General features: G+C 44.7%; 1 protein-coding gene across 1 annotated transcript in view; it reads right to left on the minus strand.

Moving 5' to 3' along the window:
- The window catches only part of ELAVL2 (ELAV like RNA binding protein 2), a gene marked incomplete in the record, with an annotated part of 337,010 nt that overhangs the window by 230,091 nt on the left and 80,378 nt on the right, over positions 1 to 26,541 (minus strand). The window contains 1 exon segment of the mRNA XM_073635956.1: positions 17,327 to 17,564. Coding sequence (XP_073492057.1) covers positions 17,327 to 17,564 — 238 coding nt within the window.

Genomic DNA, 26,541 nt, shown 5'->3' on the forward strand with positions numbered 1-26,541 from the left:
GAAAGGACGGCGTGGGGGGTCCCCCCAATCCATACCAGACCCTTATCCGAGCACGCAGCCCGGCCGGACAGGAATGGGGGTGGGGACGAACGAGCGCCCCCCCCCCTCCTGAACCGTACCAGGCCGCATGCCCTCAACATGGGGGGGTTGGTGCCTTGGGGGAGGGGGGCGCGCTGCGGCCTCCCCACCCCAAAGCACCTTGTCCCCATGTTGATGAGGACAAGGGCCTCTTCCCGACAACCCTGGCCGTTGGTTGTCGGGGTCTGCGGGCGGGGGGCTTATCGGAATCTGGGAGCCCCCTTTAATAAGGGGGCCCCCAGATCCCGGCCCCCCACCCTATGTGAATGAGTATGGGGTACATGGTACCCTACCCATTCACCGAGGGGAAAAAAGCGTCAATAAAACAAACAGTACACAGGTTTTTTAAAATAATTTATTAGGCAGCTCCGGGATCTTCTTCCGACTTCGGGGGTCTCTCCGCCGTCTCCTCCCGGTGTCCGCATCTTCTGCCGGCTCCTCCGCTACCTTCTGCAGCTCAATTGCTAGCGGTGGTCCGGACTTCTGCCTTCTTCTTTTCTTCCAGAGATGTTGACACGACGCTCTCTCCAGCTGGAATGGTCTCTGAACGCTCCGCAACGGACTTATATAGGCGGTGACCCCGCCCCCTTATGAGGTCACTGTCCCAGGGCATGCTGGGGCTGTGCCGTCATAAGGGGGCGTGGTCATCACCCGGTGACCACGCCTCCTAAAACGTCACAGACCCAGCATGCCCAGGGACTGTGACGGCATAAGTGGGCGGGGTCACCGCCTATATAAGTCCCTTGCAGAGCGCACAGAAACCATTCTGGCTGGGGAGAGCGTCGTGTCAACATCTCTGGAAGAGAAGAGGGAAGAAGATGATCCAGAGGTCCGGACCACCGCTGGCAAAAGAGCGCCAGAAGATAGCGGTGGAGCCGGCAGAAGATGCGGACACCGGGAGAAGACGCCGGAGAGACCCCCGGAGTCGGAAGAAGATCCCGGAGCTGCCTAATAAATTATTTTAAATACCTGTGCACTGTGTTTTTTATTGACGCTTTTTTCCCCTAGGTGAATGGGTAGGGGTACCATGTACCCCATACCTATTCACATAGGGTGGGGGGCCGGGATCTGGGGGCCCCCTTATTAAAGGGGGCTCCCAGATTCCGATAAGCCCCCCGCCCGCAGACCCCGACAACCAACGGCCAGGGTTGTCGGGAAGAGGCCCTTGTCCTCATCAACATGGGGACAAGGTGCTTTGGGGTGGGGGGGGGCCGCAGCGCGCCCCCCTCCCCCAAGGCACCAAACCCCCCATGTTGAGGGCATGCGGCCTGGTACGGTTCAGGAGGGGGGGGGGGGGGCGCTCGCTCGTCCCCACCACCATTCCTGTCCGGCCGGGCTGCGTGCTCGGATAAGGGTCTGGTATGGATTGGGGGGGACCCCCCACGCCGTTTTTTCGGCGTAGGGGGTTCTCCTCAAGGTCCATACCAGACCCAAGGGCCTGGTATGCCCCTGGAGGGGGAACCCATGCCGGATTTTTATTTAAAATTTGGCGCGGAGTTCCCCTCAAGATCATTTGAGCACAAGTCGCATGCCGAAGTCGGATCATGCGAGACGGCGATCCGACTTTGATCCGACTTCAATGATAGTCAATAGGCTGAAGTCGGATCAAAGTCGGATCAAAGTAGTACAGGGAGTACGCCCTGAAGTCGGAGCGACTTCAGTAGTGTCTATTAAGACGCTAGCGTTAACTCCCATTGAAACTATTTCTGGAGCGACTTGAGGCCGTACAAGTCGGATCCCAAGTCGCCCCAGTGTGAACCGAGCCTTATGCAAAAAAACAAAAATTTGAGCCTTTACAACCACTGATATAGGAATTCTATGGAGAGCAAAAAAATAAATTTCCTGACCTTACACCAGAAGGCGAGTTATCAGAACTGGCCTGAACATCCACCTGCTAGAACATGCGAGGCAAAAGCCAGGTAGCATCCTTAAAATCTGGGGAAAAAATGCAGCTTGATGCTGGAAAAGCATAAGAAGCACCCACCCACCCAGGAGATTGCACCTTACAAGAAAGGGTGGAACCTGATGCTTGAGATCATGTCTGAGATGGCGGATGTGGAAGTGTCCATGGCCCGTCTATTGTCAGTCTCACAATCTCCGGAACCAGAGCCTACTGGGCCAGGCTGGTGCCACCAGAATGTGAAAAATTGGGCACAAAACCATATAAGCATGTGAATATCAACCAGACCCACATAGGTGTGGCATAATAATCAGCAGACATATCATAAATTATATAAACCAGTCCAATTTGAAAGAATGAAAAATATATATATTTATATCTGTGATACAAATATAGATGGGTGTATTTCTTCTGTGTGGGTAAAATCTCCAACACCGTGTCTTCATAAAGTGCAGTATGCCAATTTCTTGTGATTAAAAGTTTCACCCGAAGTGACAAAAAAAATCTGCTCACCAGATGTATCTAGTCACAAAGTGACCACCAGGCATAAAGTTGGAAAAACTATCAGCAAACCAGGATCCTCCAAGCCAATCAATATGGTGCCACCAGAATGACTGGAACCCCCTCTCTCCAAATCCTGCGCAACAAATGTGGAAGGAGAGGGATCGGAGGGAAAGCATAAACCAGGAAGTACTGGCTCCATGGAACTACCAGAGCATCTGCTCTGATTGCCAGAGGATCTCTTGTTCGGGACACAAACTGTTGTAGCCTGTTGCTGAACCTGGATGCCAGTAGGTTGACCTCTGGCCAACCCCAACACTGGCAAATTTCCTGGAACACCGCTGGGTGTAGGGACTATTCCCCTGGGCAGATCTGTTGGCGACTGAGATCATCTGACTTCCAGTTTTTTACTCCCGGGATATGGATAGAATCGGCACATGTCCTGTGCCCATGCTAGGATGTGGTTCACCTCCTTCAGAGCTAAACGACTCCCGGTACCGCCTTGGTGGTTTATATAGGCCACCGCAGTGGTATTGTCAGACTGAACCCTGATAGGTCAGTCCTGCAGCTCCACCGTCTAGGACCATAGGGCCAGACATATTGCCCGTAATTCCAGGGCCTTGATGGGCAGGATCTGCTCTGTCCTTGACCATTTTCCCTGAGCTGCGAGCCCCTCTAGGGTCGCTCCCTAGCCTGAGAGACTGGCATCTGTAGTCAGTACTCTCCAAGTTACCAGAGGAAGGTTTTTCCCTTTTGCAGGTTCTGATCCTGCAACCACCCGTTTAGGCTTAAGCGTGCCCGAGGAAAGAACATTGGATAATCCATGGCTTGCCCTCTTCTGTTCCAAGCTAACAAGATGTCTTGTTGTAAAGGCCTGGACTGGAACTGAGCATAGGGCACTGCCTCGGGGGACACCATCCTCCCTAGAAGACTCATACAGCGCCAAACGGAGGGTTGTCTGGTGCCCCTTATCTGACACACCTGATCTTTCAGGGCACAGATCCTTACAGGTGGCAAAAATACCCTTGCTTGGGCCGTATCTAGGATCAGACTGAAATACTTAGACTTTGAGCTAGCCACAAGCTTGACTTTTTGGTATTTATGATCCAGCCTAAGCTTTTCAAATACTGCACTATGCATATTATGCTCTGTTCTAGAGCCTGTAATGAGTGAACTCTGAGCAGGAGGTCAGCCAAATACCCAAGCACCAAGATCCCTTGGACCCTTAAAAGACCCAGTACTGGTGCTAGGACCTTTGTGAACACCTGGGGAGCTGTAGCAAGCCCGAAGGGTAGAGCCACGAACTAAAAAGAACGTTCCTCTACTGCAAATTGCAGGAACGTGTACATAAGCGTATTTTATATCGATGGAGGCTAGAAAGTATCCCATCTGGAGTGAGGCTACTACTGAGAGGACAGACTCCAATCTGAAAGGACTGGATCAGTAGATACTGGTTCAGGGATCTTAGGTCCAAAATGGGCCGTGTGTCCGTTTGGTCTTTGAACCGTAAACGGGTTCGATTAAAACCCCGCACCACTTTCGAATACAGGAACCTCTACAATCACTCCCTGATGCGTTAAATGATATAGTGCCTGAAGTAATATGTCTTTTTGGAGGATAAGAGGGATTGCTGGATCTTAGAAACCTCTGAGGGGGAACACCCCGCAACTCCAGATTGTAACCGCGGGATAGTTGAGGTGACCCACTCGTCCCGAACTATTCTCCAAATGTCCGCAAAGTGTAGCAGCTTTCACCCCACCCAATAGAGTGGGGATGTCCCCTCAAAAGGAGGGCTTGGTGCTAGGTTTAGAAGAGTTTTGGACCCAGGGCTTTTTCTGGCCCTAGCATGCTGTTGGCGGGCAGAACTTCCTTGGCGCTGAGAAACTTGAGGAAGCAGTCCCTGAGGTTTTAAACGAGGGACGTCTGGTGCTTTTCTTCACAGGAAGTAGAGAACTCTTCCCTCCTGAAATCTTTTGGATATACTTGTCCAAATGATCAAACATTCCCCATGAAAGGGGAAACCTGCCAATAACTTTTTACAAGGAAGCTGCACATATGTACAGACGAGAGCCAAACGAGAAACCTGCTGTATTGAATCCTTTAAGGCGTCAACAACAAAATGCAGCGCTCAAGGAATATCTGTCTTATTTTCAGCCAGAGCATCCTCCCAGTTAGGCCTGTCAAGCTGTCTGACCTGATCCTTTACGGACTGGCAACAATTGCTGCAACAGCTGGCTGAATAGCTGAACTGGCCAAAGAAAAAGAAGCTTTTAACAATGACTCCAATTTCTTGTCAACGGGGTTTTTCAAGCCCTGTGCATTATCTACCAGACAAGTTAAGTTCTTGTTTAAGGAAGAGACTGCTTCATCTATGGCTGGCATGCTCCACTTCTTAAACTTTTCATCCATGGGTTATAAAAAGGGAAAACCTCTTAAGAGGAACAAAAGTCCTGTCAGGATGTTCCCAATCAGCATGCACTGCCTGTTCCAACAGAGCAAAAGCTTGTTCAGCCTTAAGAGGCCTCAGGGACCCCAAAGAGGACCAGGGGGGCTCAGTACCACTGCATGAGGCAACTTAAAGGCAAAACGAACCATCTCAGTAAGAGAAAGGATCAAAAACCTCTGCAACAGAGACAGACATCAAATGGATATCTTCTTGTTCAGATTGCTCGGAAGTAGACTCATCTGCCAGGCCCTCCACAGAATCCCGAGCTATTAGCTCTTCCCCATCCTCAACCCATTTCTGTTCCAAACTAGGAGGCTCCAGGGAGGGGGATCTGTCGCGCTTCTTGCCACCCTGCGGGATGGAGACAATCATGCCAGCAATCCTGTGTTCTAAATTGGCTAGGGCCAAGGACAGTTCTTCCTTGGTGATAAAGGGTGAAGCAGCAGCGTAGACTGTAAGCACAATACCAGATAGGCGCAGCAGCTCAGATTGCCCGGAACCTCTGGTCTTTCAGGGGATACAACACTAGGGAAACGACAAGGTTCATCAGGAATTACTGACGACATAGGTGTGCCCTTCCATGTAGTGTTAGTCCCGCTCCTTTTTTGAAGACATTTACTAGCCACAAAAAGAGTACCTGGGTGTAGTATTAACACACCTCAGAAGGGAGACCCTTTAATAGCGCTCACCCAGCCCCTATGCAACAATCATGCTAAGCAACACCTGGTGACTCACGTGACCTGGGTGAGAAATGAACCGCTGCAAATGTCTGGCTCAGAGCCTGCTTTGAGTCCCACACCTGCCTTCTGGAAGCACTGCATGCTTGGCATACACAGCTTCAATAAGCTGGCTGTGCGCCAAACGTTCTGTGCATGTGTGTCCACGCACGTGCGCGGTCCAGGCGAACAGGCATGGCTGTATTCACATATGGCGCAAATCTTTGTGCGCCCAGATAAAGGCTACGGCGCAAGTGCAGCAAAGCCGCATGCGTCATGGCCGCCAAACTGCTGAGCACAGCAGCGCTCTTGGGAATGTACGTGGGCCATGGCGAACCACGGTGAAATGGCGCATCGTCGTGCGTCATCATATAGGTAAAAAACAGCCAGACACAAGCAAAAAAGGTACACTGTGCAAACACCCACAGCCAGCCCAAAACTCCCCCAAATGGTCACCGCACACAGGTGTCCAGTTTCTAGCTAGCTTGACTGATTGTTACAATCACTGAGACACCCCACAATAAGTAAATAAAGGGGCTTCACTTACCTGTCCAGGCGCAGGGCAGTTTAGTAAACAAAAACTGGAGTTAGACTTACCGGCAACTCCTTTTCCAGTGGTCTTCCAGGACAGCCCTTGAGAGATGGGAGTCCCTCCCATCGACCCAGGAAACACATTGCCAAAACAGTTCAAAAGGCGGTCCCTCAGGTCCCTGGCCAGTCATTTACCAAGAACCGAAGGATGGAACTGCAAAAACATAACCATAACAGGTAATAATGTTAGTACATTAACATAGCCCAAAAAAAAAAAAAAAAAGGGTGGGATCGTGCTGTCCTGGAAGACCACTGGAAAAGGAGTTACCAGTAAGTCTAACTCCAGTTTTCCCCAGTTGTCTTCCAGGACAGCCCTTGAGAGGATCCCCAAGTACTCACCAGATTAGGGGGGGACCACGGCTTGGAGAACCTTTCTCCCAAAAGCCTGATCCTGACTGGACATTAAGTCCAGTCGATAATGCCTTGTAAAGGTGGAAAAGCTTGAACACGTGGCTGCTTTACATATTTGCTCTGGGGTGGCACCAGCTCTTTCTGCCCAGGATGCTGATAATGCCCTTGTGGAGTGGGCTTTAATACCCCCAGGAGGATCTTTGTTTACTGTCTTATAACCCTCTGCTATAGCTAGCCTAATCCACCTAGCTATGAATTTAGAAGCTTTTTGCCCCTTACGTTGTCCGGAAAAGAGAACAAAAAGTGAATCTGAGATTCTGAATGGATTGGTTACCCTAAGATACTCTAGGATACACCTCCTCACATCTAATAAATGAAAACTCTTTTCTTTCTCGTTTGAAGCCTTCTGACAGAAAGAAGGGAGGACAATATCTTGTGACCTATGGAAATTAGACGCCACCTTTGGTAAGAATCCAGGGTCTGTCTTTAGGATGACTCTGTCTTCCAGAATTTGGAGGAAGGGCTCTCTGACAGAGAGAGCTTGGATTTCACTAACTCTGTGTGCTGAAGTGATTGCTACAAGTAGCACTGTCTTGAAAGTGACCAGTCTTAGAGAGGCCTCTGAGATAGGTTCAAATGGTGACCCCAAAAAAGCCTTTAGAACGACTGATAGATCCCAGGATGGGGCGATGTTAACCCTAACTGGTTTGCGTCTGGAGATTGCTTTACAGAACCTAGCAATGAAAGGGTCTTCTTGTAACCTTTTCTCTAGGTACACACTTAAGGCCGCTATCTGGACCTTAATAGTACTAGGAGTTAGCCCTTTGTCTATCCCCTCCTGAAGAAACTAAGATATTAGCTGTATCCATGTTTACTTCACCTCGGCTGTTCAGCCAGCTGTTAAATTTTCTCCATACTTTCCTGTAAATGGCTTGAGTGACAGGTTTTCTACTCTGTAGCAGGGTCTGAATCACTATCAGTCAGGCCCTTGCTTCTCAATATTTCCTCAGTAACCACGCTGAGAGGTTCAGCATGGATATTTTTGGAAGAAAGAGGTCCCTGAGACAGGTCTGGTCTGCCGGGAAGCCTCAGAGGAGGTTGATCCGTCAACCGTAGCAACGTTGTGAACCATGGTCTCTTGGGCCAAAACGGTGCCACTAAGATTAAACACGTTTCCTCCACCAGGAACTTTGCTAACACCCTCGGGATGAGGTGAAGTGGAGGAAACGCATACGTTAAGCTGAAGGTCCATGGGGTCTGTAAGGCGTCTACTGCCCAGGGCTGATCTCCTGGGTGTAGCGAGCAAAAATTTTGAACTTTTGCATTCTCCTTGTTTGCAAACAGGTCCACTACTGGTTTTCACCAGTAAGCTGCTATGTAGTTGAATACTTCCAGGTGTAGAGACTATTCTTGATTCGACACTCGTTGTCGACTCAAGAAATCGGCAGTGTTGTTGAGCTCCCCTTTCAGGTGAACTGCAGAGATGGATGCCAGATTGGATTCTGCCCATAGAAACATGCGACTGGCCACCAGCATTAGTCGATGACTTCTGGTGCCCCCTTGCTTGTTTATATAAGCTACAGCCGTCATATTGTCTGAACGGACCTGTAGATGATGACCTTGTATTGTATTCTGAAAGAATAACAGAGCCTTGAGGACAGCTATTAGCTCCTTCCAATTGGACGAGAGGAGCTTCTCCTCTGCCGTCCACCTGCCTTGTGCCCAGTCTGAGTTGAGGTGGGCTCCCCAGCCCCAGTTGCTCGCATCCGTAGTTAGTATGGATGTGACAGGAGAGATCCAGAGAACCCCTCTGTTCAAACTCTTTCCACCACCAGAGGGAGCGCTTTACTCTGGTGGGGATTGAAATCTCTTCTTCCAGATCCCTGTCCTTTAATTGTTCCAGCAGAAACCTCTGAGGGTCTCTTTGGTGGAACCTGGCCCATTGTACAGCTGGAATGGCTGCTGTCATTAGTCCTAAGACCGACATCACCTCCCTCACTGTACACTTGGCACTGCTTTGAAGAAAAGACATTCTCTGCCGCAGATTCAATAGCTTCTCTTCCGGCAGGACTATCCTCTGCTCTACTGACAGGATCTTGTACACCAAGTACAAAATTTCCTGTGTTGGGGTAGTCTTGGACTTTTCCAGACTGATTATCCACCCCAACTGCCTCAGGCTGAGCTGTGTCAACTCTAGGTCCCGACGAAGATGCTTCTCCGAATGGGCCGTGAGGAGCAAGTCGTCTAGATATGGAATAATCATGACTGACTGTAGTCTTAACGGAACTAATGCCTCCCCGAGAACCTTGGTAAAGATTCTCGGGGAGGACGACAGTCCGAAAGGAAGTGCTCTGCACTGAAAATGATAAATTTTGGTGTCTATCTGGATCGCCATCCGAAGAAATTTCTGGCATTCCTTCTTTATTGGGATATGCAGATAGGCGTCCCTTAAATCCAGGGTAGCCATGAACACCTCTTTTTGGAGAAGATTCCTTATCGAGTAGATGGACTCCATCCGGAATTTTTTGTATCGGATGGAGCGGTTCAGAGGTTGGAGGTTCATGATTAGTCTGAACTTCCCAGGCGGCTTTACCACAAAAATGTGCGAGTAAAAACCGTCCCCCTGTTCCTGCATAGGGACTGGTGTCAATACCTCTTGATCCACCATTTCTTCTATTAACAGAGGTAAGGCCTTGGCCTTTTCCGAGTGTCTTGGAAGCTTTGTCACAAGAAACTTTGAGGGTGGATCGCTGTGAAACTTCAGCGCATACCCTCTTTTTATAATGTTTAAGACAAACTCGTTTGAGGTGATCTTTTCCCACTGTGGGAGAAAATTCACTAACCTTCCTCCCACCGGGACCCTGATGTCACTGGGGTTTAGGGTTTGAATCGGGGCGGTTAAAAAGTATGCCCCCTTTTCCCTTCCCTTTTTGTCCCGTCCAATGCTTTTTGGGTTTGAACTCCTTCTCTGACTTGGAGGGTTCCTTTGAGGGACGAAAAAATTTTCTTTGAAAATTTTTCTTTTTAATGGGAAAGGTTTTCTTTTTCCTTGTCAAAAGAAGTTTATTGAGTATACAATGTTATAAAGATACATAAAGATACATAAAGTAAGTTTACAAGGATCCATAAAGTAAGCTCATTGTTTTACAGTAGGGTTTATATAGGTAAATATCATGAAATTTCAAATATTAAACATTGGGTTCACGTAAACCTAAATTAAAGATATATATCATTTCCTTAGTTACTTTTGTAGGTATTTAAATGATTTATACCTACTATACATATTGTTTACAAGTAGAGTGTATATAGGTCAAATAAATTCTGATAAGGAGCTTTAATCGTAAGGTGGAGAAAAGGAAAGAGAAAGAAGAAAAAGGGTTGAAAGGTAGAGGTATGGTCCACAAGGTTGTCCCGCTCGTCAGTTTATTATTCTTTTAATTCTCTTTGAAGCCTTAGAATGGGTGTCTCTGTAAGTCATTTAAGAAAGGTTTTCTTTTTATCCGCCGTTCTTTCCAAGGCGGTATCTAGTTCAGGCCCGAAGACCAAGTCTCCTGTAAAGGGGACACTGCACAGGTGTGTTTTAGACGCCGTGTCTCCCCCCCCCCCCCAAGTTTTCATCCAGACTGACCTCCTGGCTGCGACAGAAAGCGCCACTGTTTTAGCCATAAATTTTATGGCATCCGTGGAAGCGTCAGAGATGAAACTTGTCGCCTTAAAAAGCATAGGGAAGGTTTTCAAGAGTTCCGCCCTAGGCGTGCCTGCGTTTAGATGTTCTTCTAGTTGGGCTAACCAGAACTCCAGATTCCTGGCAACACAAGAAGAGGCCAGAGCTGGTTTTAAACCTGCCATAGAAGCTGTTTTCCTGTCCATTGGGTCCTTTAAATGACCCATATCCTCAAAAGCAAGGTCAGACTGTTTTGAGACTTTGGACAGAGGGGCGTCTAGTTTAGGATTTTTATTCCAGACCGCCTATGGGCTCTCATCAAAGGGGAATCTCCTTTTAAGGGAATTTGGGAAGAAAACCTTTTTATCTGGCTCAGCCCACTCCTTGCGGACCAGGCCAGAAAGCACATTATGTATAGGGAATACCTTAGCTTTCTTTTTCCCCAGAGCCTCATACATTTTATCATGTCTGGTCAATTGAGTTTCTTCCTCATCAATTTCCAGCGTATCATAAATAGTGCTCAACAGCTCGTCTACATCCTCCAGAGACAGCTTGTATTTTGCTGCTTTGTTAGCTACAGCCTGATCCTCATCTTGATCTGAGTCTGCGTCAGAGGATTCAGGGCTAACACGGGGCTATGCTCCCTGACCATACGGGGCTCCCCAGAACTGGGTGTTGTAAGGCATGGTGAGGAGGGAATCGCAGCTGCTTTACTGGTGGAAGCAGACGTGCCTACATCTGCGATTAACTCGCGAAGAGATTTAAAGGTTGATGCCATCTCATCCTTCAAGGAGCCAAGGAATTTTGCCAAGGGAGAGTCTGCCTCTGTTTTAAGTAAGCCTGCAATACACTGCTTGCATAAGGCTTTGTTAGAGCCTGAGGACAACTTATTTCCACAATTAGGGCACTTTTTGCGGCCTGATTTGTCTTCCCTTGGGGTCTCCTTAGCCTGCAATAAAGAATAAACGATCTTTAGCATCAAAATCCCTCCAACTTTTAGTAGAAACACCCGTGCTGCCACCACTGCTGCATAAACCCGGGACTGTGAGAAAACCACCACCATGGGGCACTACCAATCCCAGCCTTACAACAAAACCCCAGAATAAAAACAGTAAGGGCTTGCCCAGCAGCCTACCTGTGTTTGGCTGGTGCCTGCATCCACCGGAGTGTCCTGGGGATTAGCCTCCATGGTCCCCCTCTCGAGCTCCGGATCCCGCCGCTAGTCCGGTATGGCTGGACGCTGGTCGGGATTTGTAGGCCCAGCGTGGGCTTTTCCCCTTCCTCTTTGTGCCTTCAGAGACCCAGAACCGGAAGTCTCGGCACACAGCGATGACGCGGTTCCGCCGGAAATAACGCTCGCCGTCTCCGACCCCCACCGCCCTTACAGAGCGGAGCTGAGATGGAAGAAACCATCTACACAGCTCCTGGGGGGAACAAGCATCACCCTGCCACTGGCCACCTCGGCACCGGAAAGAGGGGAGTAATGGGTCTGCTCCTGTCAGCCGGACGGTACCCGAGCCCAGTAAAAAGAGGTAGGACTAGTCTGGAGCTGCTGGCTAGGACCCGGTCCCCCTGTGCAGCTCCGCTCCCCTCAGGCAGCCCCTGAGAGATAGAGTCCTTCTGACCTGGTTCCTGGCAACATGTTCCTCCGAAGGAGGAAACACAAATGACTGGCCAGGGACCGCCTTTTGAACTGTTTTGGCAATGTGTTTCCTGGGTCGATGGGAGGGACTCCATCTCTCAAGGGCTGTCCTGGAAGACAACTGGGGAAAAACCCAATCTTCACCCATCACGGCGCTTTCCTGTCACTTGAGGACCTTCAAGGACTGGGTACCCCTTTTCATGTATAGGGTCCACTCCCTTGGACCTGTACAGCATCCTGCAGGAATACCTTAGCGCTGTGGTGTCCAGGATTCCACTTCGCAGGGTTCAGCACCTGGAGGCCGCATTACAGCCAAAACTGCAGGTTCGCGAGTCTTCTTTGCGAGGCTTGGGTACCATTTAAGAACCGTTTGTGGGACTAGAGACCTGGAACTCAGAGCTCAAACAGTCGTGCCACCCGCCTTGCAGACACTGGTAAAAAAACGGAAGCACTTCCTGTATGGGAGGGGTTATATAGGGGATCACTTCCTGTCTAAAGAACTTTGGTCTACCAGTGTCCATTCACCTGGAGATGAAGTATAACCCAGTAGGTAATATTAGCCTGTGTCCCATGATGTATGAAAAAAAAAAAACAGTACCAGCGTGATGCCTACAGCTGCATGCATCACCCCCATACAACCCCTTCAAGCCAAAGGCCGCATATTTGCGTACGGTCAGCATGAAGGGGTTAAACCAGCAATAGATCACTATTAGAAATGATCTGTTGCTGCAGAGCTGCACATGGTGGTGACCAGATCCAGACCCCTCGAAAAAAGAAAAAAAAAAAAAAAAAAAGTGTACACCACCTAATATAAAAATATTCTCTATACAGTTTAAATGTTAAAGTGGCTGTTACCGGCCGTGTCTCGATCTGACAGCTACAGCAGGATGGGCCGAGAATCCCCCGCTGACGTCAGTCGAGAGGAGGAGAGAGGAGGCCGGTTACGTGAGCGTCGCTCTGAAAAAAGGTATAGAACAGCATTTTTTTTTTTTTTTATAAAGCACAGACACTGGGGCTCTCCTTACATTATTAAACAGAGGATTATATGAAAAACTTAATGTAATTTCAGCAGCAGGAGAGGAGGGACACACTCATTTTAAATTTTTAGTGATCACAAACTGGTAAAAATGTTGGTTATGCTTACAGATGCATTCATCAACTTGAGTCAAGCTCAACTTGCCACCAAATCACGTACCTGGTACGTCATTTGACTTCAAGTGGTTGTACCGGGGTGAAGCCTGCAGCCATCACCCGGATACCATTTTTATTTTATTTTTTTTAGAGCCGCCAGTTGGCTTTCTTGTAACAACCATTAGAGTTTCTAACCAGCCGCTCGTTATAACAAGCAGCGGGGAGGGGACGTACCCCCCTCCCGCGGCTCGCTCGGGCTCTACCGTCCCACCGGGAGACCCAAGCTACTAGCCGGCGCATCCGCCAGCTAGTCGGAGACCCGAAGAAAGCCGGTATTGGTTTTGATTGTGTCTCTGTTATGATAACCCAGAAGCGGGGACATCACAACAGTGCCATTTTTTGAAAATCTAAAGTATTCAAAAACGCCAATCTTGGCGGTTTGAATTCTTTCAAGTTCAAAGGAGAGATCCCTCCCATAAAGAGTACCTGTCGCATGCCTATTGCGGTCACATGGATGTTTAAAAAAAAAACCATGTGAGCAAACCGTGAGGTATCGCCATAAATGTCAGATCATGGACAGTAATTCTAGCACTGGACCTCCTCTGTACATGTAAAGCGGTAACCTGTATAGGCTTTTAAAGCTAATTTACGCTTGTCCCCTTTGGTGGGTGTGTGCAATTTTAACCACTTAAGGACCGAGCCTCTTTTTGAGATTTGTTGTTTACAAGTTAAAGTTTTTTTTTGCTAGAAAATTTAGAACCCCCAAACATACATTTTTTTTCTAACTGTTTTTGCGCAGCAGTCTTACAAGTGCACTTTTTTGAAAAAATATTTTTTTTAATTACAAAATAAGAAAGCAGTAAAGTTAGCCCAATTTTTTTTCTATTGTGAAAGATAATGTTACGCCAAGTAAATTGATACCCAACATGTCATGCTTCAAAACTGCGCCCGCTCGTGGAATGGCAACAAACTTTTACCCTTAAAATTCTCCATAGGCAACGTTTAAAAAAATTCTACAGGTTGCATGTTTTGAGTTACAGAGGAGGTCTAGGAATTATTGCTCTCACTACCGATCGCGGCGATACCTCACGTGTGGTTTGAACACCATTGTTACATGCGGGCACTACTCACATATGCGTTCGCTGCTGCACCGGAGCTCGGCGGGACAGGGCGCATTTATAAAAAAAAAAAAAAAAGAAGAAGTTTTTTTTATTTTACTTTTTACACTGTTTTTTTAAAAAAAAAAAAAAAAGTGTCACTTTTAGTCCTATTACAAGGAATGTAAACATCCCTTGTAATAGAAAAAAAAACACGACGGGACCTCTTAAATAAAAGATCTGGGGTCAAAAAGACCTCAGATCTCATATTGACACTAAAATGCAATAAAAAAAAAATTGTCAAAAAAATGGCCCTTTAAGAGCTATGCAGAGACCACCATTTTAGTGTCAATATGAGATCTGAGGTCTTTTTGATCCCAAGTGACGTTTTGACATCACTTCCGCCCAAATGGTATGGAGACGGGTGGGGGCCATCTTCCCCTCACTCGTCTCCCCCCAGCGTGGATCAACATCCGATCGCCTCCGCCGATGGCTCCAGTAATCGGGGAAGCTAAAAGTGATCTTGCGCCGAATCTGCAGGAGAGACCACTGTTATCGGAAACCGGACTGCCGGCCGAAAGAGGATACCGGGGTTATGGCAGCTAGCTGCTGCCATAACGATATTCCTCTTCAAACTTAGGATATATATCGGCGTGCGGCGATCCGGAAGTGGTTAAAGCATGACATGTTTGGTATCCATTTACTCAGCGTGATATCTTTTATTTTACAAAAAAGAAAAAATTGGTGTATGTTTTCTGTTTCTTTGCATAAAATTTTTTTTAAAAAAGTACTTTTTATTCCAAAAAACAGTTTGAAAAACCGCTGCGCAAAAACCATGTGACAAAAACTGCAAAACCCACCATTTTATTCTCTAGGGCCTCGGCTTTAAAAAAAAAACATGTGCTTGGGGGTTCTAACTAATTTTCTAGCAACAAAAAAAAAAAAGATTTTCACATGGAAACAAGGTGGTTAATGTTGCATTAATACAAAATGATTTTCCCCCCAGGTCAAATTGCACCCTACTGTCGGCAATTGCCATGTTCAAATCGATGAGACGCCGACTTTGCGATGCTGCATCGATTCAAAAAAGTTCCTGCTCTACTTTTGGCGATTTCAGGTGCAACTTGAATAGACATGTGCATGAAGCTGCACAGATGTCTTAAAAGTCACACTGACACGCGGCTTTGAAATCATTCAATGTGAACGAGGGCTAAAGCTCCTCTACAGTAAAATGCATACATTCACTTTGAGCTTTGCCTTTCGGCTATGTTCCCTAAAGGTAGAATGAATGATCTTTTATTTGTTGATGTGTTCGAGAAAATATACGGTGTGCAGAAATTATGTAAATGTTGGGTTGGGAAACAAATACAATAAATGCATTTGTTTCTTGAATTTCATTTCCAAAAACAAGGAAATGTATGTATCCAAGTCTGCTACCAAATGAAAGTAGTTTCATTACAATGGTATCAATTTTATTTTCTCTGCCAGGGAACCAAATGCATAGAGCACTTGGTCCTATTCAAATCCATCCCTCAGCTGTTAAAGGATAAATTTAACTTTAAAAAAATAAATAAATAAATAATAATATATGCACAATTTGTGGCAGGTAAAAAATGAGCCTTTATTTTTTTTTTGTAGGAGCCTGGAAAGTATTGCACCAGCGATCAGATCGCTGGTGCCATGCAGGGCTCCTGCAGACTGAGTGCAAGCTGTCTGCCCCATACATCGTATGAGCAGGCAGTTTCACTACGACAGGAAGACTATGAACTACCACAGTGCTCAACAGCGACGTGGTAGTTCACCGAGAACTACAAGCCGACATCCGCAAAGGATGTTAGTACCTTTAGTTCAGAACTATGAATGACGCGGCCATGTATGCAGCGCGATTTTCAAAAAGTGACAGCTTGTATGGGGGAACTTTTCCCTGTACTGCTGTCACAGGGAAAGAGGGGATTGGTGAGCAGCTGCAGCAGTGAGACACGTTACATGCTCCACCCTAAACAGGTGGAACATATAATATACTCCCAAAAATGAACTCCTCCTTTAAGCAGTATGATCTAAAAGTTTTCCCCTTCCATTCTGACACCGCTGTTAGAGTGAAGACCCATTTGTGATTGACCGTTCAGGTCTCTGGCAACAAGGGCCACTCTGAAAACCAAAGCTGCCATTTACAAATTATTACAAAGCCTGCAGCACTGAGTGCATCAGTAGCTGCTGTTACACATACACAGCCCTGAATGATGGCGTCAACGCTGAGAGATGTTTTCAGTTTTATTATCAGTGCTGCAGGGCTAGCGCAACAGCCAGCATTAAAAAGTTTGTTTAGGGGACAACTGGGCTACCGATAAGAAGGGGCTGAATATCGTCAAGTTCAACAGAGACTGGCTGACAATCAGCCCGTGTGTACATCTGCTTCTGTTGAATGGGCATGCTGGAAAACCAGCATCCAATTGGCACCTGACGAGCACAGACAGGTGTGTTGGGGGAGCAGTAGTCGTGGTGGGTTGGTTTGGGGTCCCCCTGTCAGAACACAATAGCTCAGCAGGGAGATCGTTGTACTAATATTGCATAGTTAGTATAGCGAGCTCCTGTTTTTTTAATGTGTGTACCAGGCTTTAGGGTAGACTACAAAACACAAAGTATAATGTACAGAGCCAAGACATCAAACGAGAAAATGCTGAGACTTTTAGGGTATTTAAGGTGAAAGACCCCGGGGACACAACTGCTTAAAGTGGATGTAAACCTGATTCATGAAATTTGACCCAAGCACATATCTGTAGTGTTTTCTTATCTCTCTCCAAAGCTTTAAGTCCCTGTCTTTATGCTGCTTCATTATTCTGCTATCAGCATAACTTCTGACAAGTTCTCCAACAACTGAGATAAAACCAGCCTGAAATTTGTGTTGGGGTGGGTGCTATAAATAGATCAGCAGTGAGCTAATTAGCACACCTCTGTGGAGGGGGGGTGCCTTTCCTCCAATCAGCTGTCACAGTGTATGCCAACACATCACATACGGTCTTGGCAGTGAAGCAATGCAAGGAAGCCAAGGAATCTCTTACTTTACCTAGCATTTTAAAATCATTACTCACTACAAGATATTTCTGAAATCCAAGGATTTGTATACCAAACTGCAACTAAAGGGATTGATTCGGAATTAAACATTTGCAGAAGGGAAAATTCCAAAAAAGTTATTGAAAAATGTTTTATACCTGTTATTTTATCCCGCACAAGCTTACAGGATTCAATCTCACCAATACTTCCAAATAAGCTCTTCAATTCCTCCTGGGTCATGTTTTGAGGAAGGTAGTTCACTATTAAATTGGTCTTGCTGTCCTCTGTATTGTTGGAGTCCACGGGTGATGTGCAGTTGTTTATCGAGTTTGGACAATTGCCTGTGTTATTGCATGTGGGACCATTGGACAACTGTGTTTCCATGGCAGCTATTACCTGCTAACGAGAGAGGAGGGGAAAGGGGTAAGAGAAGGAAATGTCACAAATATATATTGAGAGAAATCTGCAAATAGATTTTGCCAAGCTCTGTCAATCCTACCCCAGATTTGCCCATGAAATAAGCATTATTTATATATATTGACTATAAGTTTTAAAAACAGAAGCATCACTTTAAAGTAATTGACATTAGCTTCTAACAGCCAATTGTATTAGCACACTAGTTTATGACCATTTACTGAAACTGAAGTGTATAAATACATTTTTCCATGATCATTGCTAACTAGTGTTTCATGTTATGGTAAAATTATTATGTGTAGCCAGAGTAGCTTTTTAAAAAAAAAAAAAAAAGAACTCTACATAGAAAGCTGGCTGATCGTAACTCGCCCTCATGAAAACACCCCATAATTTTAGGCTTCAGGAAGGGTGGAGCTGCAGCCAGCAAAGACCGAAAATATTTTTTTAAATTCACTGCTTAGATTTTAATGGGGGCAAGTACTATGTACACAGGACACTATAGCATAGTTTCACACACAAAAAAAAAAAATTCACATACACACTAAGGAAGACCAACAGGTTAAAGCCTAACAAATTTGTGAAAAACAGATAAAAAGGTACACAACTCCTGTGTTTTCAGCTATACCACCCTGGTTTAAGCATGTCGCAGATACTCTGTCCCCAGCAAGAGAAAGGGCCTGAAAGCTGCAAAGAGGGACTGAATGACATGGCACCTCTTTGTGCAACACTCTAAGTGGCTGGTCAATATCTCACAGGAAATGAATGAGCTGAATGGCCACTCAACCCACAACAGCATCACCATCTAATGATGAAGACCTACTGTGTGGGATAGCAACAGTGTAGATGGTGTAAGTGTTGCAGTTTTTTGTCTTTAACTAAAGTTGTAGCTGGAATTTAGCTTAAGCTAAAACTGCTTTTCATGGAAAAGGGTCTTGTGCCTTTGGTGAATGTGAACAATTATGCCCATGCTTTGAGAAAACATTCCAAAGTATTTAACTAAGGCTTTGTTCACAAAGGTGGTAATAAATGTGGTTAGGCAACCGAAAGCTTATATAGTAAGCAAGGGGGATCATACGGATGCAGCAAATTTAATTTGACTGCACTTGACAGGCAGTGCTGCCTGGCTCATGCCTGCAGTGGAATAGGTCCATGCAAAATCGCTATTTGGCAAAAACATTCATAAAGTGGCAATATCCGCCCCCTGGAAGCCTGGCCGCTGCTCTAGCAATCACAGAAAAAGATAGTCCGCAGCTCCTTGCTTGCTCTAGCACCCACTGAAAATCAATCACTTTTTAGTGACTACTGCCATGTGAACCAAGTCTTGCAGCAATAACGGATTTGCAAACACCATGTTTTACTTTGAAGAACTACAGTCTATTTTGAGATTTTAGCACTTTATTGCATAGCATGGGTATAAGTAGGAACACTAACACTTATGCTATATTTGAAATTACTTCAATCAAATTTAAATGAATAGTGTTAAACACTAACGCAGGTGAGGCCAGGAATATGTCCTTAAAGTGGGGTTCCACCCAAAAAAACAAAAATACCTGAAAAATTCTAAAACAAAAAAAAACAAAAAAAATTTGGATATTTTTTTTTTTTTTTACTTACCTCTAAATGCCTGTTGCTAGGTGGTCCCTCATAGTCTGCCTCTTCCTTTGCCTGGGCTGGTGACATCACTTCCCCCTCGGCACAGGAAGGGCTCAGCTCTGCTCCCTCCCTCCTGTCAATCTGGGACCCATTATCTGGGACCCATTATAGGTCCCAGGTGATTAAGCGGCCAATCACGGCGCGCGGCACCGCTCGCGCATGCGCAGTGGGTGCCAGGCTGTGAAGCCACAGCCCGGCGCCCACAGTTGAAATGCCGACGAGCGGAGGGGCTTTGATCCCCCGCATCGCTGGACCCAGGGACAGGTAAGTGTCCAATTAAAAGTCAGCAGCTGCAGTATTTGTAGCTGCTGACTTTTAATTTTTTTTTTTTTTTAATGGACCCCCTGGGTGGAACTCCTCTTTAAACTGTTCAAATGTTGGCACAGGTTGTAATGCAGTGTACCTATAGACACTGCATTTGAATGCTTTTGCTATTATGTCCAATAAGAAGGTTCAATAATGCTGATTAGAGCTGCACGATTTTGGCTAAAATGAGAATCACAATTTTGCTTAGAATAAAGATCACGATTTTCGCAGTGTAACATCTTCTTTCACATTATACAAAAAAAAAAAAATTGGGCTTTTTTTAATTCATTAAAGTGTTTTTTTCATTAAAAAATTGCGTTTAAAAGACCGTTGTGCAAATACGGTGCCACATAAAATATTGCAACAACCATTTTATTCTCTAGGGTCTCTGCTAAAAAAAAAAAAAATATATATATATATATCTCATGTTTGGGTGTTCCAAGGAATTTTCTAGAAGAAAATAATGATTTTTACTTGCAAGCAACAAATGTCAGAGAAGGTTTGGTCTTTAAATGGTTAAACGTCCTTCATATATTCCTTTGATGAAAGAATGAAAAGATACTTTGTTTCTACTTATTCCAGTGTTGTGATTTAACTTAGAAGGGCCTGGATTTTTTTTTACTTTATTTTTTCCAGCTGTAAGAATTTTCTGCACTTGTTAGAAAGAATCATGACATGCTGTTTTGAAGATCAGGAAGGGCGAAAGATCGCGATTTCGATTCTTAACGATTAATCGTTCAGCTCTACTTCTGTTTAAAAAATTAAATATTTAACAGTGCTTGTATTTTTCATGCATCAAGGGAATAATTTTCAAAACATTTCAATATGCATTTTCTGTATGCAATTTACAGGGCTACAGCAGGCTTCATCCTTTTTATGGGAGATATGTTTTACAGTATGTGTTTACATGGAACACTATTCCTCACTGTAATGAGCTACCAGGAAACTGCAGCTTGACCTAAAAGCTTTCAAAATTATTTTAAAATGTGCCCCCTAACAAAATTGTGCCGTGCAATGCAAGTTTCACTGCAAAACACTACCACCCCAGAATGCATGTCAAGTGGAAATGATTGAAACCTGAACAAGCCTTAAATGCATACAGACTTTTCGTGCATTCAGCATTTTCAAGGTTTTATTAACATATACTGTACACTTGTATCAAATTTTAAATTAGACATTTTAAATTAGACTACATTCACAAAACAGGGCTCTGTATTTAACAAGCAGCGAAACATTGAGATATACATTAAACTGGGCTAAAATGCACTGATTCATAGAATTTTTGTTGCCTCATTTAAAGCAATAGTAAACCGCAGTTGATGGAAAAAAAATCCTTTGCAAGGCAACGTCATCATGTGCAAGTATGCATCGCATACTATTTTTTTCAGGTTCTTGTATAGCGCCATCAATTTACACAGTGCTTTTACATATACATTGTACATTCACATCAGTCCCTACCCTCAAGGAGCTTACACTCTAAGGTCCCTAACTCACATTCATACATACTAGGAACAATTTTTAGACAGGATCCAATTAACCTACCAACATGTCTTTGGAGTGTGGGAGGAAACCAGAGTACCCGGAGGAAACCCACGCAGGCACAGGGAGAACATGCAAACTCCATGCAGGTAGTGTTGTGGTTGGGATTCGAACCAGCAACCCTTCTTACTGCTAGGCAAAAGTGCTATCCACTACAACACTGTGCCACCCCTATAGCACATACTAGCACGAGAGACTTACCTTAGAACGAAGTCCTCCAGCACCGCGCTGTCATCGCTGAGAGGGCTGACATCTTCCCCCGGTCTTCCTTTCCAGATTCACGTCCACCTACATGAGTGCGATGACGTAATTCCCGCTCGAGCCGCCGTTTATAGAACAGGCTCTGAAGGTCCAGCACTGTATGCCAGACCTTCAGAGCACATGCACCAGTAACATCACCGGCTGCATGCACTCTGAATATATCCTAAACTTTGCAAGTTTAAGAGATACTACTCACAGTACCTACAGGTAAGCCTTACTATAGGCTTGCCTGTAAGTACAAGTGGTAGAACAGATCTTACTACCACTTTAATAAAATGAAATGTGAATTGCCAGGGCTTTAGGTGTATAAAAGTGAAATTTCAAAGTCATTTTTTTTAAGTCAAAAGATTAAGATAACAATCTTCTAATTTACAAACGTGTCTGAAAAAGAGAAGTGCAAAAAGCAGAATCAGCATTAAGTCTCTAACTTGGTGGCTTAGGCCCCTTGCACACGGGGAATCTAGCCCCTGCCTGTGCATTTAATCCCAGTGTATTAGACCAACTCACGGGCAGCATGGAGCACATGGAACCGCAATGTATGCAAAACAAAACCACAGAAATTCCTTACTCAACTTACCAACCAGCCTGTAACCCACCAAATTATCCTAACAGTTTTAGTCTGCACCCATTTGCAAATACATGCATAAACTACAGAGCCCCCTGTTGATAAGTTGAGCAGGGAATTTCTCTGGTTTTGTAGCACATGTGACATGGTACAGCCCTAAGCGGCTGCAAGGCGGCCAAGTCTAGATGGGCAGTTTGGGGGGGGGGGCAACAGCCTTGTTTTACCAGCGCCTAGCTGCATGTACAAAGCTTTCAGTGCTGTTGCATTTTGAATGACAATTGCGTGGTCATGTGACGCTGTACCTAAACAAAATTTTTTATTTATTTTTCCCACAAATAGAGCTTTCTTTTGGTGGTATTTGATCACCACTGGGTTTTATTTTTTATTATATGAACAAAAAATCCCGAACATTTTGAAAAAACGAATTATACTCTATTATAAAAAACAAAAAAATGGCTTAATAAATTTAGGTCAAAATGTATTTTACCTCTGGTAAAAAAAATATGTATATTAACTGCTTCCCAACCAGCTCACACAGATATACTGCGGCAGAATGGCTCTTAAGAGATATTCACGGTTTACTGCGCCAATGTCATCAGTGCATGCACTCTGCAAATATCTCCTAAATCCCGTATATATACACGGCTTTGTCTAGGAGAGCCACCGACACGGGGGAGCGGGGGATCCGATGCGTGTGGCCAACGGGCGCAATCGTGTGCACGAGAGCCAGCATGGGGATTTGTGCTGTGAGAAGAGAGAAGACAGTGTGTTCCTACAAAGTAGGGACAGCGATCTGTCATCTCTCCTAGTTAGTCCCATCCCCACACATAACACAGTGAGGGAACACAGTTAACCCCTTGATCGCCCCCTAGTGTTAACCCCTTCCCTGCCACTGACATTTATGCAGTAATCAGTGCACTTTTATAGCACTGATCGCTCTATAAATGTCAATGGTTCCCAAAAATGTGTCAAAAGGCTCCGATCTGTCCCTCACAATACTGCTAAAAATTGCATTTCACCGTCATCACTAGTAAAAAATAAAAGTAATTTAAAAAGTGCCATAAATCTTTCCCATAGTCTGTAGACGCTATAACTTTTGCGCAAACCAATCAATATACGCTTATTGCGATTTTTTTACCAAAAATATGTAGAATGGATATTGGCCTAAAATGATGAATTTTTTTTTTATTTTAAATTTGGGGGACAGCATTATTTTGTTTGGGTACAGCATTGCATGACCGCGCAATTGTCAGTTAAAGCGACAGTGCCAAACTGTAAAAAGTGCTCTGGTCAGGAAGAGGGTAAAATCTTCCAGGGCTGAAGTGGTTAATTGGTTTGCGTAAAAGTTAGTGTCTACAAACTATGGTATATATAATGGAATTTACGCAGCAATAGATGCTATACTGTAATGACTTATAGTGTGACTATAATGGTCAGAAACTTATTAAACTTAGTGTAACAGTGTGTGGAGGCCAATCAGGTGCTAACAATGGCGGGAGGGTCAACGGCTGACGTCGCTAATGACACCAATACAGCGATTAGTGATAATTCTGTACCAATGACACTAGCTGGGAAGGGGTTAATTAAGGGAGAATCAACACCCAGATGGCTGTTCTCTCTAACACAGAACTCTACTTTTACACGCCAATCAGGTTTCAGCCAGGGCCGAAACTACTAATCGATTAATTTCATAATGGATTAGTTGTCGATTAATCGATTATGAAAATTGTAATCGATTAATCGGCCAGTAACATAATGGGGTTAAAAAAGCTAAAATTAGCCCTATATAGTACAAAAAGAGCAAATCTCTACTATAAATATTACTTTCACCGTTGCACAGATAAAAAAAACTAAGGGCTATTTTTTTATTTTTTTAACTCCATTATGTTACTAAATGTCTTAGGCCTGGTTCCCACCCATGTGATTTTTGGTGCTTTTTACAGAAATGCCATACGGTTTATTTAATGTTCACATCAATGCTTTTTTCAGCTGCTGTGTATTTGGAAAGGGTCAAGGACCTTTTTTAATGCAAAACAGTGCTTTTTTGGTTCAATATATTTCTATGGAGAAGCTGCAGAAAAGCATATAATATTACAGTTCTGTTTGAAAATCTGCAAAACAGTCTAGAATTTTTTTTATTTTTCTTTAAAATAAAAAAATTTGATCTGAGTCTGATGATATTTACCAGATTCAATCTCTAATAATATATAGAGTATATCTCTTCTGTCTGTTATTCTCAGAGAGGATTAAAGATTTTACTCCCTAAACCATATAGTTGGTTATTTATATTTACTCCTGCATATAAAGATATTTAGGAATAAATTGCCTTTTTTTAAACTTTACATATTAACTAAATTATACACCACACTGTTTTTAAGGTGATTAATCGAAACAATAATCGGCCAACTAATCGATTATGAAAATAATCGTTAGTTGCAGCCCTAGTTTCAGCCAAAATCACTTGCTGAAATCTGTTGCCAAACTTAAGCCGGAATGCTTCTAGGTTCGGGGAGCGCATGTGCGTGCCCACTGCCGACCTGTGCTGTGATTAAACACAGCAAGGTTTGGCAGTGGGCACGCACATGCGCTCCCCAAACCTAGAAGCAAGCCAGCACATACATGTATGTTGCAAAGCCTGAGCAAGCCAGCACATACATGTATGTTGCAAAGCCTGCACCTGACGCCGGCTCGCAGTATATCGACTGTAGAGCGGTCGACAAGTGGTTAGACCGTTTTTTTTTACATTTCTTCAAACTACTTTGTTTTCCAGACCTAGACAAAATGTCATATTCCAGGAGTCTTTAGAAGGGGTTTTCTTTACTAAGCACATCATCCTTCCTGCATGCCTGGCCTAAGGACAGATGGATAACAGGAAGTAAATGCTACATGGCTCATCAGACCTTACTCAAGATGGCCCAGCCAGAAATGCTAGGGGGTGTTTTTCAAAGGGTTTTCTCAGCAAAATAAAGCATGGAGACATGGACATGGGCGAGTTTAGTTTGAATATTAAAAATTAAATAGCTTTTTGGTGCTTAGATGCAATTTAGTTCCATTTTAAATATGTAAACTTATTTGTGAAGAATCCCACACATTTACTTCTTTTAGGTGTCCTTTTATGAAACTGAGATCAGCGGCGATCCCGAGTCTCACCGCTGATCTCAGCTCATTACCAGTTTATGAAACTGAGCTAATCAGCGGAGAACATGTTCTCCGCTGATTATCTCAGCACAGTGAGAATTTGTAACTGACTTCACAGAAACGGCCAGTTTATGAAGGTGCGATCTCCGCACCTCACTGGCGATCTGTGGCAGAATTCTCACTTTCTGATTCACCATTTCAGAAGTGGAGAATCAGAGTGAGAAGCCTGAAACTGGCTGATATTCTGGAGAAAGAAAGAAGTCTTTTGACTTCTTTCTTTCACCAAACAGTCAGAGCACACCTTCCCCACCATTACACACCCCAAAACCAGCAGGATAGGAATTTATAGTGTATATATATATATACATACACACACACACATCTAAATATATATATATACATCTATATATAGATATATATACATATATCTATATATAAATATACATCTATCTATATATATATATATATACACACACACACACACACACACACACACACACATATATATATATATATCTATCTATATCTATCTCTATATATATTTTTTTTAGATGTTCACGTCTCTGGCTGGGTTCACACTTGTGCGATGGGTGAACCAGCGTGATTCCTGTGCGGGTTTTCACATCGCACCTACATTGACATCTGCGCACCACTGCGGGTGTCAATGTAAAGTTAATGACACCCCCAGATCATTTCACAGATCGCAGTGCGAACTATGTAATGGTGCAGGAATCGGATCGCATGGGTGTTCACACCCATGCGATCCGATTCTAGTGCAGACCAAATAAAGGGTCCTGTACCATTTTGGTGCAAATGCAATATGATTTAGGGCCAGTTCCCAGTGCTGCGGTGTCCGAGATCGGATGTGATTCGCACCACAGTGCAAAATCACATCCGATCTCTGTGCGATATAATTTCAGCCATACAGATAGTATTGCTAAATTTGCATTGCCCTCGGACCATACTCTTACAGGACCCTTTTTTTGGTCCACAGCAGAATCGGATCGCATGGGTGTTCACACCCATGCAATTCGATTGCTGTCCGAGTTTGCAGATCGCACTGCGATATGCGAACTGATTTTGGGGTGTTAACTTTTAGGCCCAGTTCACACTTGTGCGATGCCGGACATCGCACAGGCATCGCATGTTATTCGCAGCACACTGCCATTCACATTACATGCGATGTCTGTGCGGTGCGATATCAGCTGTACAGATAGTATGGCTGATATCGCACCGCATTCGGTGCAAACACGCACAGGACCCTTTTTTCTGTTCGGACCAGAATCGGATCGCATGTGTGTTCACACATATGTAATCCGATTCATGTCCGAACTGTCAGTTCACAGTGCGATATGCAAGCTAATCTGGGGGTGTCGTTAACAATGTATTGATACTCCCCAGCGATTCACATATGGCAGTGTGAACTGACATGCGAGTCGGTGCGATGCGGGAACCCGCAGTGGATTCGCAGTGTTCTCGCATCGCACCAGTTTATCA

This window comes from Aquarana catesbeiana, linkage group LG01 (genome assembly GCF_042186555.1).
Source record: "Aquarana catesbeiana isolate 2022-GZ linkage group LG01, ASM4218655v1, whole genome shotgun sequence".
Classification (NCBI taxonomy): domain Eukaryota; kingdom Metazoa; phylum Chordata; class Amphibia; order Anura; family Ranidae; genus Aquarana; species Aquarana catesbeiana.